Genomic DNA, 12,884 nt, shown 5'->3' with positions numbered 1-12,884 from the left:
TGTGTGTGTGTGTGTGTGTGTGTGTGAGACACTCCTCAGGTGCCTTTGCCTCTCTGGTTTGTAAAACCCTTGCAGTGTTCTGATGTACAGAATGGAACCAGGAAAAGCGAATGGAATATCCTGCCATGTAAAGTCATTTTCTGTTGGTTTGGTTTGGTTTGGTTTTATTTTACTTTGCCTGTAGCAGGCCCTGCGGCTTTCCCTGTGAGCTGCATCCCCGGGTATCCATGGAGAAATTAATTCCCCTTGGGAAGGAGGCCGGAGCGGGATATTTGAACAGGCTGCCCAGGAAAGTGGTGGAATCAACATCCCTGGAAGTGTTCAAAAAGAGTGTGGGTGTGACACCTGGGGACATGGTTTAGTGTTGAGCATGGTTGGACTCGTTGATCTTGAAGGTCTTTTCCAACCTTAATGATTCCACAATCCTGCATTTCCATTGCCTGTCCCCTGCTCACCAGTGCAGCCCCTTCCCAGCAGGGCAGTTGCCAGCGTGGGCAGGGGCACAAATGACACTTGGTGTGACCATCCCAGGGCAGCAGCAGGGCCGGGGGGTGACAAGGAGCTGATGATTCCCAGGGTTCTCTGGAACTAATGGATCTGTGCAGTTCTCTGACCCGATGGCTCTGCATGTCCCTTTGTCCTGACATCCCACCTTGTATTTCAAACACATAGGCTTTTATAATTTTAAATTTAATGTAATTATTCTTTATTTTTATTTCAAAATTTTATTTTTTCTTTATTTTTATTTCTTCTTCATTTCCCCCTCTGCCCCCCTCTTTTCCTTTTTTCTCATTTTTTCCTTTTTTCTCCTTTTTTCCTTTTTCTTCTCTCCTGCTTTTTTCTTTTTCCTTTTAATCTCTTTTAACTGCTTTTTCCTATATTCTTTCCATCTTTTTCCTTTTTTATCCTTCCCTTTTTTCCCTTTTTCATTTTTTTCCTTTTTTCTTTTTTCTCCTTTTCTCTCCTTTATTTCTGCTTTTTTTCCCTTTTTTTTCTCCTTTTTCCCTGCTTTTTCCTATTTTTTTCTCCTTTTTTCTTATCTTTACTACTTTTTTTCTTTATCCTTTTTTTCTCCTTCTTTTCTTTTTTCTTATCTTTACTCCTTTTTTCCCCTTTACTTTTCCCTTTTTTTGTCCCCCCTTTTCCCCGCCTTTTAATTTTTATTATTTTGTTTATTTTTCTTTATCAACCCGATTCCTTTACTTCAAACTTCCCCATTTACCCCAACACCTATTTAAGCTCAGCTTTGTGGGTTCGCTGGGCTCGGCTTGGCCGTTCGGGGGCGGAGCGCGGGGTACCCCGGGGGGCGGGGCCATGCAAATGAGCAGGGGCGGTGACTATCTCCGACCCAGTATGCAAATGAGGGGGCGTGGGCATGCAAATGAGGAGGGTAATAACAGTAGATTGGTTATATGTAGATGAGGGGGCGGTGTCATGCAAATGAGGAAGGCTGTGACCATCCCGGGAGCCTGTATGTAAATGAGGGGGCGGTGCCATGCAAATGCCCGCCGTCAGTGACAAGATGGCGGCGGCGGCGGCGCGGCGGGCGCAGCTGGTGCTGGGGCACCTCTCGGGGGCCGCCCCGGGCCCCGCGGCCGCCCCGACGGCTGTGCCCTGCGCCGGGGTCCCCCCGCGGGCCGCCAGCCCCGACGACGTGGTGGTGGTGCACGGCCGCAGGACCGCCATCGGCCGCGCCAAGCGCGGCGGCTTCAAGGTACGGATGGGAGGGTCCTGCCCGCCTGCCCCCCCCCCCGCCCGCCCCTCACAGGTGCTGGGATCCCCCTCCTCGCATACCCGGGTGCTGGGCGCCCAGCTGCCGCCCAGGAGCTGCTCTACTCTGAAAAAGTGTAAAAAAAAGAACGTTTTGCGGTGGTTTTAATGGTGGGGGTGGGTGGTCCAGGTGTGGCAGGGCCGGTGGCGTCCCCCAGAAGAGCGGGGCAGTGTCCCGAGGGGTCCCCTGGGACCAACCACGGTCTCCGCTGTCACCTGCCCTGGCACGCGGAGCATCCCCTTGGAAAAGCAGCGTGTCCCTCACCTCCTCGGACCTGCCACCCTTCTGGAACCCGCGGCCACAGAGCCTTCAGCGAGAACGTGGTGCCAGGATGGCCCCGAAGGATGCACGTTCCTTGTCATCCTTCAAAACGGGTCTCGTCATGCCGGCGGTGCTTCCCACCAGCTGAGGGGCCACAAAATAAATTCTTTCACAAAATAAGTCAAGGGGCTCAGTTTGCTGAATCCTGTCACGTAACTCACTGTAGTTGTTTGATTTTGAAGGCCCTACGCAGTGTGTAGGGAGGTCAGGTAAGAAAGCAGTGTGTGTGTTCAATTGCTTGAAAGATACTTGGGGTGAAGACAGAGTAACTCTGTTGCAGCAGGAAAACAACAACCAGTGTGAGCTGAGAAGTGGAGTAAAGCTGCCTTAGCCCACACATCAGCCCTCTGGAGTGGTCTGGGGGTGAACTGGTGGCAGGGCTGTGACTGGTGTTTGCTGGTGGCACTGATCCCCTGTGCTCTCAGGACACGACACCCGACGAGCTGCTGGCTGCCGTGATGAGAGCTGTCCTCCAGGATGTCAACCTCCGTCCTGAGGCCCTGGGAGACATCTGTGTGGGTGAGTGAGAACCTCCTGGTCCGGGTGGCTCTGTGGGACACGCTGCTCCTGGTGTCCCATGGGATACTCATGGGGTTGGGAGGGGTTAGTGTGCAGCGTGGGGTTTAGGAAGGCAGTGTTCCCATTTCACGCCTGTCCTGTCCGTGGTAGGGTGATCTGGGTGCTGGGTGGTGCTGAGCCGGGGTGATGGGAACATCCCTTTGATGCCTGCAAGGGGAATGTAACCCATTGACTGGAATTGTATCTTTGCACTCAGGGAACGTGCTGCAGCCTGGAGCTGGTGCCTTGATTGCAAGAGTTGCACAGTTTCTGAGGTAAACTCCCAACCAGGTTGAGGTTCTCCCTCTGCTCCCTCGCCTTGGCTGCAGAGCAGGGATTGGAGGTTGTGGTGGGGCTCATGCACTCCCAGGAATTATACCAGTCCACCTTTTGCCTAGAAACTAGACTTTGGTCGAGTGTTTGGAGAACGCTGATGGCAAAGGGACGAGGAGGCAGAGGTGAGGCTGTTTAATCTGTTTGTGCTGCCTCTGAATGGGAGATCTTGTTTTGTGGGCTCCCAGCTGCACCTGGTGCTTCTCCAGACTGGGAGACTGTGCTTCTCTCTGCTGTGCCTGGTCCCAAAACCATGGAGTGGGCTCAGATCCTTCTGTCATTGTCCAGTGTTGGTGGTCAATGGCTAATACTGAGCTGGATCCCAGATTCCAAATATTTCAGCCAGTGTCTGTTGCTGTTGTTTGCTTCTGTCAGTCAGTGCATTACCACCACTTTGGAGAGGTGCTGGCACAGCCCACCAATAATTAGGAATATTGCAACACTTTTCAGGGTTTCTGGCCCAGATCAGAGCTTGGGATCTAGGCCCAGGAGAGAGTCCTGCTTAGAGAGGACCTTCTGAAGACAGACTAATGGGGAAACAGCACTCGCAGCCACTTGCCAATCAAGTGGGGAAGTTATCTTTGAACTTTGCTTTCCCTTGGTGCAGGACCAAATAAGTCAACAAATGTATAAAGGGGTCAGTTTGGAAACTTGAGGGTTAAAGTTTAATCAGGTGGTTTAATGCTCCCTTTAGAGCTTTGGGTTGTTGGTGGTTTTCATCACTGAGACTTTGTCAATGCTGTCTTGTTTTCCAGTGGTATTCCAGAGACAGTTCCGTGCTCCAGTGTGAACCGGCAGTGCTCCTCAGGTCTACAGGCCATTATCAATATAGCTGGTAGGTGTTGTGGGCACTGGGATCAGAGTCCAAGCCTGCCCCACCCCAAGTGCTCATTCCTCCTGTCCTCCAGTCTCTCTGAACAGTGAGAACAGTGACAATATCTTGCGCAGCTGGGAATTTTCAGTGTGGTGTTACTTGAATACTTTTATAACCTTGAGTGGCCAAGTTTATCCCTAGGGAAGTAACTTGGTTTTCTGGGGATAAGTTCTACCATCACCTCCATATCAGGCAGCTTCCAGAAGGGTCCCTCCAGTCCTCTCTGGCCCCATGTCAGGTCATGGTCAGTCCTGAGCCCCATCAGCTCCTTGGTCTGGCTCTTGCTCTGGCAGGCAGGAGGATGAGGGAATGGCCATTTGGCTGTGCCAGATGCCTCAGGGGTTTGGAAACCAGAGCTGGGATGGAAATGCTTTTGCTCCTGATGACAGTAAGAATGTTTGTGCACTGCTGTTACAGGTGGCATCCGAAATGGATCATATGACATTGGCTTGGCCTGTGGGTAAGGAAGTCTTTTCATGGTACTTGCTTGGGCTTCCCGAAGATATCACTCTGTCCCTCTGCAATAGCCTGCCCAAAATTAGCTTTTTAACTAATCTCCAGCTAACTATTGTCTTGGAAGACCAGCAGCTGTCTTGGAAAAGAAATTAATGTCCTACCCGTGCTAATAAGTGCTCTGCAGGAGCTGTTCTGTGGTGGATGAAAAGGCTGTTCTCTGCTTCAGTCCTAAAATCATAAGAAGTGTTTATTTTTTAGAGGATTATGTAAATGTTAGGTTGGTTTTGGAGAAATACTAGTGACCACATACACATTCACTTTAGAAGAACAAGTGAAAAAGTGTTCAGTAATCCTGAGGTTAAAATACTGGGTTTCTCTTTTTCTTTACCTTGGTGATTTTAAGTCTTTTTTGAATTATTACTGCACAGAGTTATCCATCAGTCCTTAAGAAAAGGTTTATATTTACAGCTTCTCAGCACCTGCACGTACACATCGAGCAAGATCAGATGTTGAGAACACTCTTCCCCTCTTAGGCTGCTGCAAAATAAAGAGCTCAGCAGGACACTTGTGCTCCTCTGCTGTGGGCAGAGTACCTGGTGTTCATGGACAGTGCCTGTGCTTGATGCTTTTCACAGCTTCACTTTAAAACAATTGTTTCAAGAAATTGCAGTCAAGTAATGCAGTGTCCTTCGAGCTGGTTTAAATTTCTCATAGCACTTACTGTAAGCTGCTTGGGGGGAAGACCTTATTTTCTGCTTGTTTTTCATTTTCCAGGAAGAGTGTATGTGTTATTTATTCTTGATGAGTGTATTTGTGTGGTGCAGAGTAGAATTCAAACCCTCTTCCCATCGTAGGCTTCATAATCTAGACTGACTTTGCAAAAGCTCACCCGTCTTAAGTGATGGCAGTGTATTTCTGCAGTAAATTTGAGTACTTTAGTGTGTTAATTCATTTGTAGGTCAAAGATTGCAGCCTCTGGGATCCGTGTCTTAAATTCTTTGTGTTGCAAAATATAAATGATGCAACTCACTGAAAGCTCTTTGTCATGGTTTGCTTAATACTTCTCTTATTCCACTGCCAACCTGTTCTTAAGCTCTAAGTGGCATGTTTATGGCTGTTGACAATCTCACTGGAAAATCCAGCCCTTGAACCTTGGGTTTCTCATTATGTTTGAGGATAAAAGTGCCAGAATCGTTAGCAATTCCTTCCTAGCTGTGGAAACACAAGAAATTAACTGCTGACATTGGTATCCTGTTCTAGTGAAACAAGGACCAATTGAACCCTGCAATCTGTTTTCATTTCATGATAATTCGTATATTGATGATTAAAGGGCTTCTGCCTCAGCCAGTTCTTAATTAGCAGTCTGTGTTTCTGTGGGATAATAGGAAAGCCTGTTGTCAGGATACTGAGTTTTGATCAATCTTAATGAAGCAATTCAAACTTTTCCTGTGTTTAGTGTGGAAACAATGTCCCTCAGAAGTGCAAATAATCCTGGTGATATCAGTTCCAGCATGATGGACAACAGCAAAGCTCGAGACTGCCTTATTCCTATGGGGTAAGTGTTTCCCCTTCCCACAGTTTAAGGATTTCCTGGATTTTGTGTCTCCTCAGTGGCTGTAGTTTCAAATCCATCTGAATTCAGTGAGCTTGGAGCTGTGTGTATCAGCATCCTCCTTGGCAGTGGTGGAAGATTAATGATGTGAAATGGGGGAAGAAAGGCTGAGAGAATTGGGATTGTTCAGCCTGGGGAAGAGAAGGCCTCAGGGTGACCTAATTGTGGCCTTCCAGTGCCTGAAGGGAGCGTACAAGGAAGATGGAGAGGGACTGTTTACAAGAGAATAGAGTGATGGGATAAGGGGTAATAGCTTCTACCTGAAAAGAGAGCAAGTTTAGATTACATACTAGGAAAAATTTTTTTATTCTGAGGCACTGGAACAGGTTGCCCAGAGAAGCTGTGGCTGCCCCATCCCTGGAAGTGTTCAAGGCCAGGTTGGAGGGGGCTCTGAGCAACCTGGTCTCGTGGAAGGTGTCCCTGCCCATGGCAAGAGAGTTGGAACTAAATGATCTTTAAGGTCTCTTCCAACCCAGGCCATTCTATGAAGATCTGCAACCCTGAGGAAATATTTCCTTGTCTTAAGCTTGATGAGCAAGAAGAATGGATTTGAATCTTGTTTTGGTCCTAGATTTGATTCAGGATTTGTTTCTGCCAGCAGTTCTTGGTTGAGAAGGCAGCAGTTGGCTTTGACACTAAAGCCAGTCCTTGTACCTTGTGTTGTCCCAGTAGAAGCCAACTGCACCTCCATTAGATGTGTCCTTGTATTAACTCTGTGATGTTGTTTTCCCCAGAATAACCTCAGAAAATGTGGCGGAGAAGTTCGGGGTTTCCCGGAAGAAGCAAGACGCCTTTGCCTTGGCTTCCCAGCAGAAGTAAATGCCGTTTTTGTTGGGGTTTTTTTTAACCTTTGAGTTAAGGGATAAATACAGCTAGAAAACACGCTGCTATTTCCCAAGAGAGGTCAAGTGCAGCCTTCGTGTTGCCTTCCAGTCCTTAATAGTGAGTAAGGAAGCTTGAGATGGTCTGACCCAAGATCAGTGCGTGTCCAGGGTTGTGTGTGACGAGGAAAACTGAAACTAGAGCTGTCCTGGGGATGGTGTGACTGACCCTGTACAAGTATCACCAGGCACATGAACCCTGGGCAGTGAGTGCCCCTGTGTTTTTCAGCATTGCCTATGGCTGAGGGGTTGGAACTGGATGATTTCTAAGGTTCCTTCCAATCCAAACCATTCCATGTTTCTATGATACAACCTCGGTGAGGTTTCTGGAACGAGTCCGTGGTGCAGTATTTTCACAGTGGCTTTGGCTCAGGATCACTGGAACCTGAACGTGGGAGCAGCAGCAGAAGGAACCTTTCCCAAGAGGGAATAGTTGAGTGCAGCTGTTTGTAGGGAACTGCTGAGCTTGTGAGAAGAGTGGCTTGTCCTTGCTGCAGGTGTTTGGCTCTGAGTGAGTCCATTCCTACCTCTGATAACCTTCCTCTTGGATTAAATCACTGCCAAAGTCAACTGACCCTGGGATCCGTGGGGCTGTACTGGCAGAGCAGTGGCAGGTGATGTGGTAAAGCTGCTGCCATCAAAGAGTTAAACTCGCTCCCAGAGCTCTGTTTAAGCATTGCCCCGGTCCAATTATTTATCTTAACACAGGAAGCCACTGCACAGGGCAGTTAACCTTTAAATTCTGGCCCTGCTGCTCAGGGAACTTGGCGTGCCAGCCTTTCTCACTGACGTGGGACTGATAACCAAAAGGGTATGTGAATGTGATCCTCGCGCTCACGTGAGGCAGGGGGTGACTTTCTGGCCTTGGTCTCAGGATGTCTGTGAAGTTACTGAACTGTCCTTCAGCATTTTGCTCTAACTCACTTACCTGGGAGCACTGAATATTTTATTAGGAAAAGTGTAAAGTGATGAGGGGGTAAAACAAGCTTTTGGTCTCCAATTTGTATTCCCTTTAAAGGATTTACCTCTGGAAGGTAAATCCTGTAAATCAGCTCCACTTTGGAGGCTTTTAAAATACCTTGTTGATAGGAAAGATAAAATCTGTGTGGCCTGAGCTAATTCTAGTTTAGTTAATAGTATTCTGCCTACTTATATCCATCTGGTCATGGCAGCTGTTCCCTACTGCTGATTCTGATGTCTCAGGGACCAGGTTCTGTCCTCAGTGCACCCTAACTGCTAAAGGTCTTGCCCAGAGAAGCTGTGGATGCCCCATCCCTGGAAGTGTTCAAGGCCAGGGTGGATGGGGCTTGGAGCAACCTGGAATAGTGAAAGGTGTCTCTGCCCGTGGGCTGGAATAAGTGATTCCATTCTACAAAGTCACACTGAACTATGCAATGCACATTGCCTTGTTTTGGGTTGAAAGGCTGCAGTTAAATGATAGAAAATTAAAGTCTGTGGTCTAAAGCTTAACTTGCCTTTAGTAGGACAAAACCAGGAACAAGTGTAACTTCAGCCATTCCTTAACTTGTCAGAAGTCACTGGCATTATGTGGAGACAGCCCACGTGCTCTGTTTAAACTCTCAAAAGTAAGAATTGATGTTTGAACATCAGGATTCATTTCTTTTCATACACTTCTGATGTGACTGTACCTCTGGACAAGTACAGCTTCATGTTGGGAGCTGGTGGTGGTCAGTCAGTCACAGAGGTGTTGATGGGAACAGAACAGGGATCTTGCTCAGAAGTCTGTGATCCTGTGACCCAGGTCTGGGGACAGTGCCCATAATGTTGATGTATATGTGAAGTTTGTCTTCCCATGAATGGAAAGAAGAATTTGCCTGTTGTTTTGACCACCACTCAGTGAGGATGTACCAAGTCTCACCTTAGTTCACTCTCTGTCTGTTTTCCTTCATTTCAGTTCTTCTGCAGTTCTCCTCCAAAATATTTTAACATTTCACACTCTTCTTTACCAGAGCAGCAAAAGCTCAGCAGATGGGACTGTTTAAAACTGAGATTGTTCCAGTGAAGACCACTGTTGTAGATGATCAGGGCAACCAAAAAACAATCACAGTGAACCAAGATGAAGGGATTAGGCCCTCCACAACCCTGGAAGGCTTGGCCAAGCTGAGACCTGCCTTCAAAGAGGACGGAAGCACTACAGCAGGTCAGCTCAGCTGTTAAATCTGTGTTGTTTCTGTGGTTTACCTGCCTTGTTCTAGAACATGCTTAGGCAAAAAAGGTGTTAACAGGTCTTTTCCAACAGGTAATGCCAGCCAGGTCAGCGATGGAGCAGCTGCTGTTCTCCTGGCAAAACGCTCGAAGGCAGCTCAGCTGGGACTCCCAGTCCTGGGGGTGCTCCGGTCCTTCGCTGTGGTGGGGGTCCCACCTGATGTGATGGGCATTGGGCCAGCTTATGCCATCCCTGTTGCTGTGGAAAAGGCAGGTAAGAACCCCCCTGTCATTCACACAGTGTTTGGCAAAAGGGAAATCAGACTCCCTGGGCTGAGATTTAAGACTACATTATTCAAGCATGAGCAGCTGTTGGCCACAGGAGCAGTGAAATTAAATTCCACTCCTTAAAAGAGGTCCTGCCTCTGACTGTTGCAACACTGTTCACTTGTAGTGATGAGTAAATTGTCATTGAGAAGCTCAGGAGTAAATCCCTGCACAGTTTCCACAACAGTTAACACTAAACCACTCGCCATGTGTTCACTTAGTGCTCTTCCTTAACATGACCAGCACTGGGGCGTGTGGAGTTTGTGTTTGGTTTTTGAGGGTTTTTTAGTTTATGGCTTTGGCATCATTCCAGTGGTCCTTAGGAAATTCATTAGGTTAATCAGCTTCTATAGCTGATGATTGTTGTTGTGCCTGCCTGCCATGGCTATGGTCACACGCCCACCTGTAGCTTTATCTTTCACTTTCAAAACACCCTTCAATCCTTCAATCATCCTAGATAATCCCGCTGCAGAGAAATCACACTTAGTCTAAGGAAACTTGGCAGACTCAGTGGCACAATGCTATGAACTGTGATGTTTTGCAGACTTCAGACACTGCTGCATGTAAACACATGTACAAGTGTAGATACCCCATGTGGAGCCAAGGTCCTTCTTTTATCATTAGTGGAGAAGAACTGCAATTCATAAAGGGATGCTGTGAGTGAATTACTCTCTTTGTTATGAGGCAAAAACATCTCTTTTTAACTCCTCACTTTTCTGGCCCATAGGTCTGACTCTGAATGACATTGATGTATTTGAAATTAATGAAGCCTTTGCAAGCCAGGTGAGTGATCATCCTCTTTGAGTTGCTGCATTGCTTGGCAACTGAGTGTATTTTCAGGTTAAGATTTGAACTTGTTCCACATATTACATCTTTAGCTGAATGTTATTAACATGTGCAAACTATTTTCCTTTTCCTTCAGATAAAAATAAGCTTAAGCAGCTTAATATTAGGAAAGAAAGTCCACTGAATAAGAATGTGATCTTTGCTATTGCATCCTTGCAAAATCTGTTTCACCAGGGCTGTAGTTTGTTGTCAGGTGGTGTTTGGAGACAGGAAACTTCACTACTGTGTCGTATCAGGAACAGTGTGGCAGCAGGACCAGGGAAGTGATTCTTCCCCTGTACTCAGTGCTGGTGAGGCCACCCCTGGAGTGCTGTGTCCAGGTCTGAGCCCCTCAGTTCAGAAAGGACATTGAGGAGCTGGAGCAGGTCCAGAGAAGAGCAACGAGGCTGGGGAAGGGAAGGGAGCACAAGTGCTGTGAGGAGAGGCTGAGGGAGCTGGGGCTGTTCAGCCTGGAGATGAGGAGGCTCAGGAGAGACCTCCTCACTCTCTGCAACTCCCTGACAGGAGGCTGTAGCCAGGTGGGGGTTGGTCTCTTCTCCCAGGAACCAGCAGTAGGACAAGAGGGCATGATCATAAGCTCTGCTGGGGGAGGTTTAGGTTGGATATTAGGAAGAAATTTTTACAGAGAGAGTGATCAGACATTGGAATGGGCTGCCCAGGGAGGTGGTGGATTCACCATCCCTGGAGGTTTTTAAGATGAGACTGGATGTGGCATCAGTGCCATGGTCTGGTAACCATGGCAGTGTTGGATCGAGGGTTGGACTTGATGATCTCAGAGGTCTTTTCCAACCCGTCTGATTCTATGATTCTCTACAAATCTGTGACATGTCTGTCAGCATGTGCATGGGCTCAGTTTGAGATGATGTGGATAGTTGTAGCTCACTTCTCTTGTAACCAGTTCCACTCCTTTCCCCTGGGAAAGGTGGTCTAGCTGGAGTCAGGCCTCCAAGTTGGAGGAGAAGAGCTGAGAACTAACGGAGACGAGAGAGCATCAGCATGAAACCATTCCCTGTGTCTTTCCAGGCTGTGTACTGTGTTGAAAAGCTGGGCATTCCCATGGAGAAGGTGAACCCCCTGGGAGGAGCGATAGCACTGGGGCACCCCCTGGGCTGTACTGGTGCTCGCCAGGTCGTCACTTTGCTCAATGAGCTGAAGCGCAGAGGGAAGAGGTGAGTGCTGAGGATCAGTGCTGGCCTGAACACCTACGTGTGTGTAACTAACACAGGCTCAGGAGTCACCACAGTTTTGGGGTCACCTTTCTCCATCCCTTGGATGGCTTGGAATATGAATTCCCTGTGTTTCTCTTGTTGGCAAAGGAGAGAAGTGGGCAGCTCATATTTATTGTATTTTTTATTTGTATTTTTCTCCCAGATGATGTAAACCTGAGCTGTCTTTTTCCTAATTCCATCTGTTGTTTCAGGGCCTATGGAATTGTGTCCATGTGCATTGGAACTGGCATGGGTGCTGCAGCTGTGTTCGAGTACCCAGGGAAGTAACTCCAGTACTGACAGAACAACACAACAGCTCGTTCTTTGCCTTCCCTAGTGATAGCAAATGATTTGCACTGTGAAATCAAGTGAGATTCGTTACTAGATTTACAAATTCTAGGCAGAAATTGTGAAGTAGAATTAATGGAACAGCTCTGCTAAGGAGGTGGGGAAATGCAAAACTAGCCCATGGCTTCCAGACGTGAGAAATTAGCTCAGCTGAAGTTCAACTACAGGCCCTGGTCTGCTGATTATGAATTAATATTTTTAAATTAATCGATCTCTTTATTCTGTGAATATTATCAAAGAGAAGTAGTTCACAGGACAGTATTTTTGTATGGCAAATTGTCTAAAAGGGTCACTCAAAATGAAAACATCAGTGCACATGAAAAGGCTTTTCCAGGTGGTTTTTCTTTTTTTTAAGATTTAACCATTTTTCAAGAAGTTTAAAACAGCTTGTTTTGAAGCAAAGACTTCAGATTTCCTTTACAACTGTGTCTGTCATATCCAAGTCCTAAGTTGTCTGTGTCTGACACTGTCCCTACACTGGAGGATGTGCTGTAGCTCGCTGCTGTTGGAGTTGCTCTGAAGCCTCCAGTGGGGGAAAGTGGAAGGACTGGAATGTAATCTCCAAGGAAGTGCCTGAATAAAAGGTTCTGTTGGATTGCTAGAAGCCAGGAATTTGGAAGTGGCCATTCCATCTTTTACAACATGTCTAATTATCTGTTTGTGTGACTCTATGGATAAGCTTGTGCTTAATCTTATTTACTTACCTAACATAAAGCAAATTTCAGCATTACACTTACTGCAAGCACTATATGAACATCAGTGACAGCTCAGTCCTTCAGCACTAACACAAATGTGTGTTAGATCTTTTGTCTTCTGTCATCCCTTACCTGTTCTCTCTCATCTGAACAGGAAGATCACTGAAGCTCAGAGTCAATGGCTTGAAAAAGAAATGTACTTATTGACTTTGATGTGTTAGAAATGTTTAAATTTGTAACAAACAGAAGTTCTTTGTCCTGATTCTTGTTTTTGCACTTAATAATACAATTGGGTTCTTGCAATACATTTGTTTCATTTTTATGATGATTGTTAGTTGAAGGTCATGATGAGTTAGAGCTCTTTGATATCTCACATTCCCATGCTGTAGCCTCTCTCACTCAGCACTCAGGCTGTATTTTAGAGCCAAAAGATGGAATTATTTGGAGGGGTTAAAGAGGCGTTAGCATCCTCCAGAGTCTTTTCACAC

General features: G+C 46.9%; 2 protein-coding genes across 3 annotated transcripts in view; one reads left to right on the top strand and one right to left on the bottom strand.

Annotated features, from left to right (window-relative positions):
- The first annotated feature begins 1,507 nt into the window (after positions 1-1,507).
- ACAA1 (acetyl-CoA acyltransferase 1) lies at positions 1,508-12,701 on the top strand. The gene is made up of 12 exons (XM_027695453.1): positions 1,508-1,714; positions 2,518-2,611; positions 2,868-2,925; positions 3,739-3,818; positions 4,275-4,317; positions 5,770-5,868; positions 6,660-6,740; positions 8,777-8,967; positions 9,067-9,246; positions 10,027-10,082; positions 11,169-11,314; positions 11,566-12,701. The coding sequence occupies exons 1-12, from the start codon at positions 1,523-1,525 to the stop codon at positions 11,639-11,641; spliced, it is 1,296 nt and encodes a 431-aa protein (XP_027551254.1). The 5' UTR covers positions 1,508-1,522; the 3' UTR covers positions 11,642-12,701.
- The window catches only part of DLEC1 (DLEC1, cilia and flagella associated protein), a 43,410-nt gene continuing 35,003 nt past the window's right edge, over positions 4,478-12,884 (bottom strand). The window contains exon 39 of one of the 2 annotated variants that reach the window (XM_027695451.1): positions 4,478-4,541. The gene's annotated coding sequence lies outside the window, so the exon portion shown is untranslated. Of the gene's footprint in view, positions 4,542-12,694; positions 12,808-12,884 lie in introns of those variants that run through there. The other variant, XM_027695450.1, reaches the window with a different exon arrangement.

Source organism: Neopelma chrysocephalum, unplaced genomic scaffold, assembly GCF_003984885.1.
Source record: "Neopelma chrysocephalum unplaced genomic scaffold, ASM398488v2 Primary Assembly neopelma1_101, whole genome shotgun sequence".
NCBI lineage: Eukaryota > Metazoa > Chordata > Aves > Passeriformes > Pipridae > Neopelma > Neopelma chrysocephalum.
The sequence above is the reverse complement of the archived record's forward strand: the minus strand, read 5'-3'. Positions and strand labels throughout refer to the sequence as shown.

Coding starts and splice junctions, on each gene's coding strand:
- ACAA1 (XM_027695453.1), top strand. CDS start 1,523: ATGGCGGCGGCGGCGGCGCGGCGGGCGCAGCTGGTGCTGGGGCACCTC. Junction 2,926..3,738: donor AGAGTTGCACAGTTTCTGAG/GTAAACTCCCAA, acceptor CTTGTTTTCCAG/TGGTATTCCAGAGACAGTTC. Junction 4,318..5,769: donor GACATTGGCTTGGCCTGTGG/GTAAGGAAGTCT, acceptor TCCTGTGTTTAG/TGTGGAAACAATGTCCCTCA.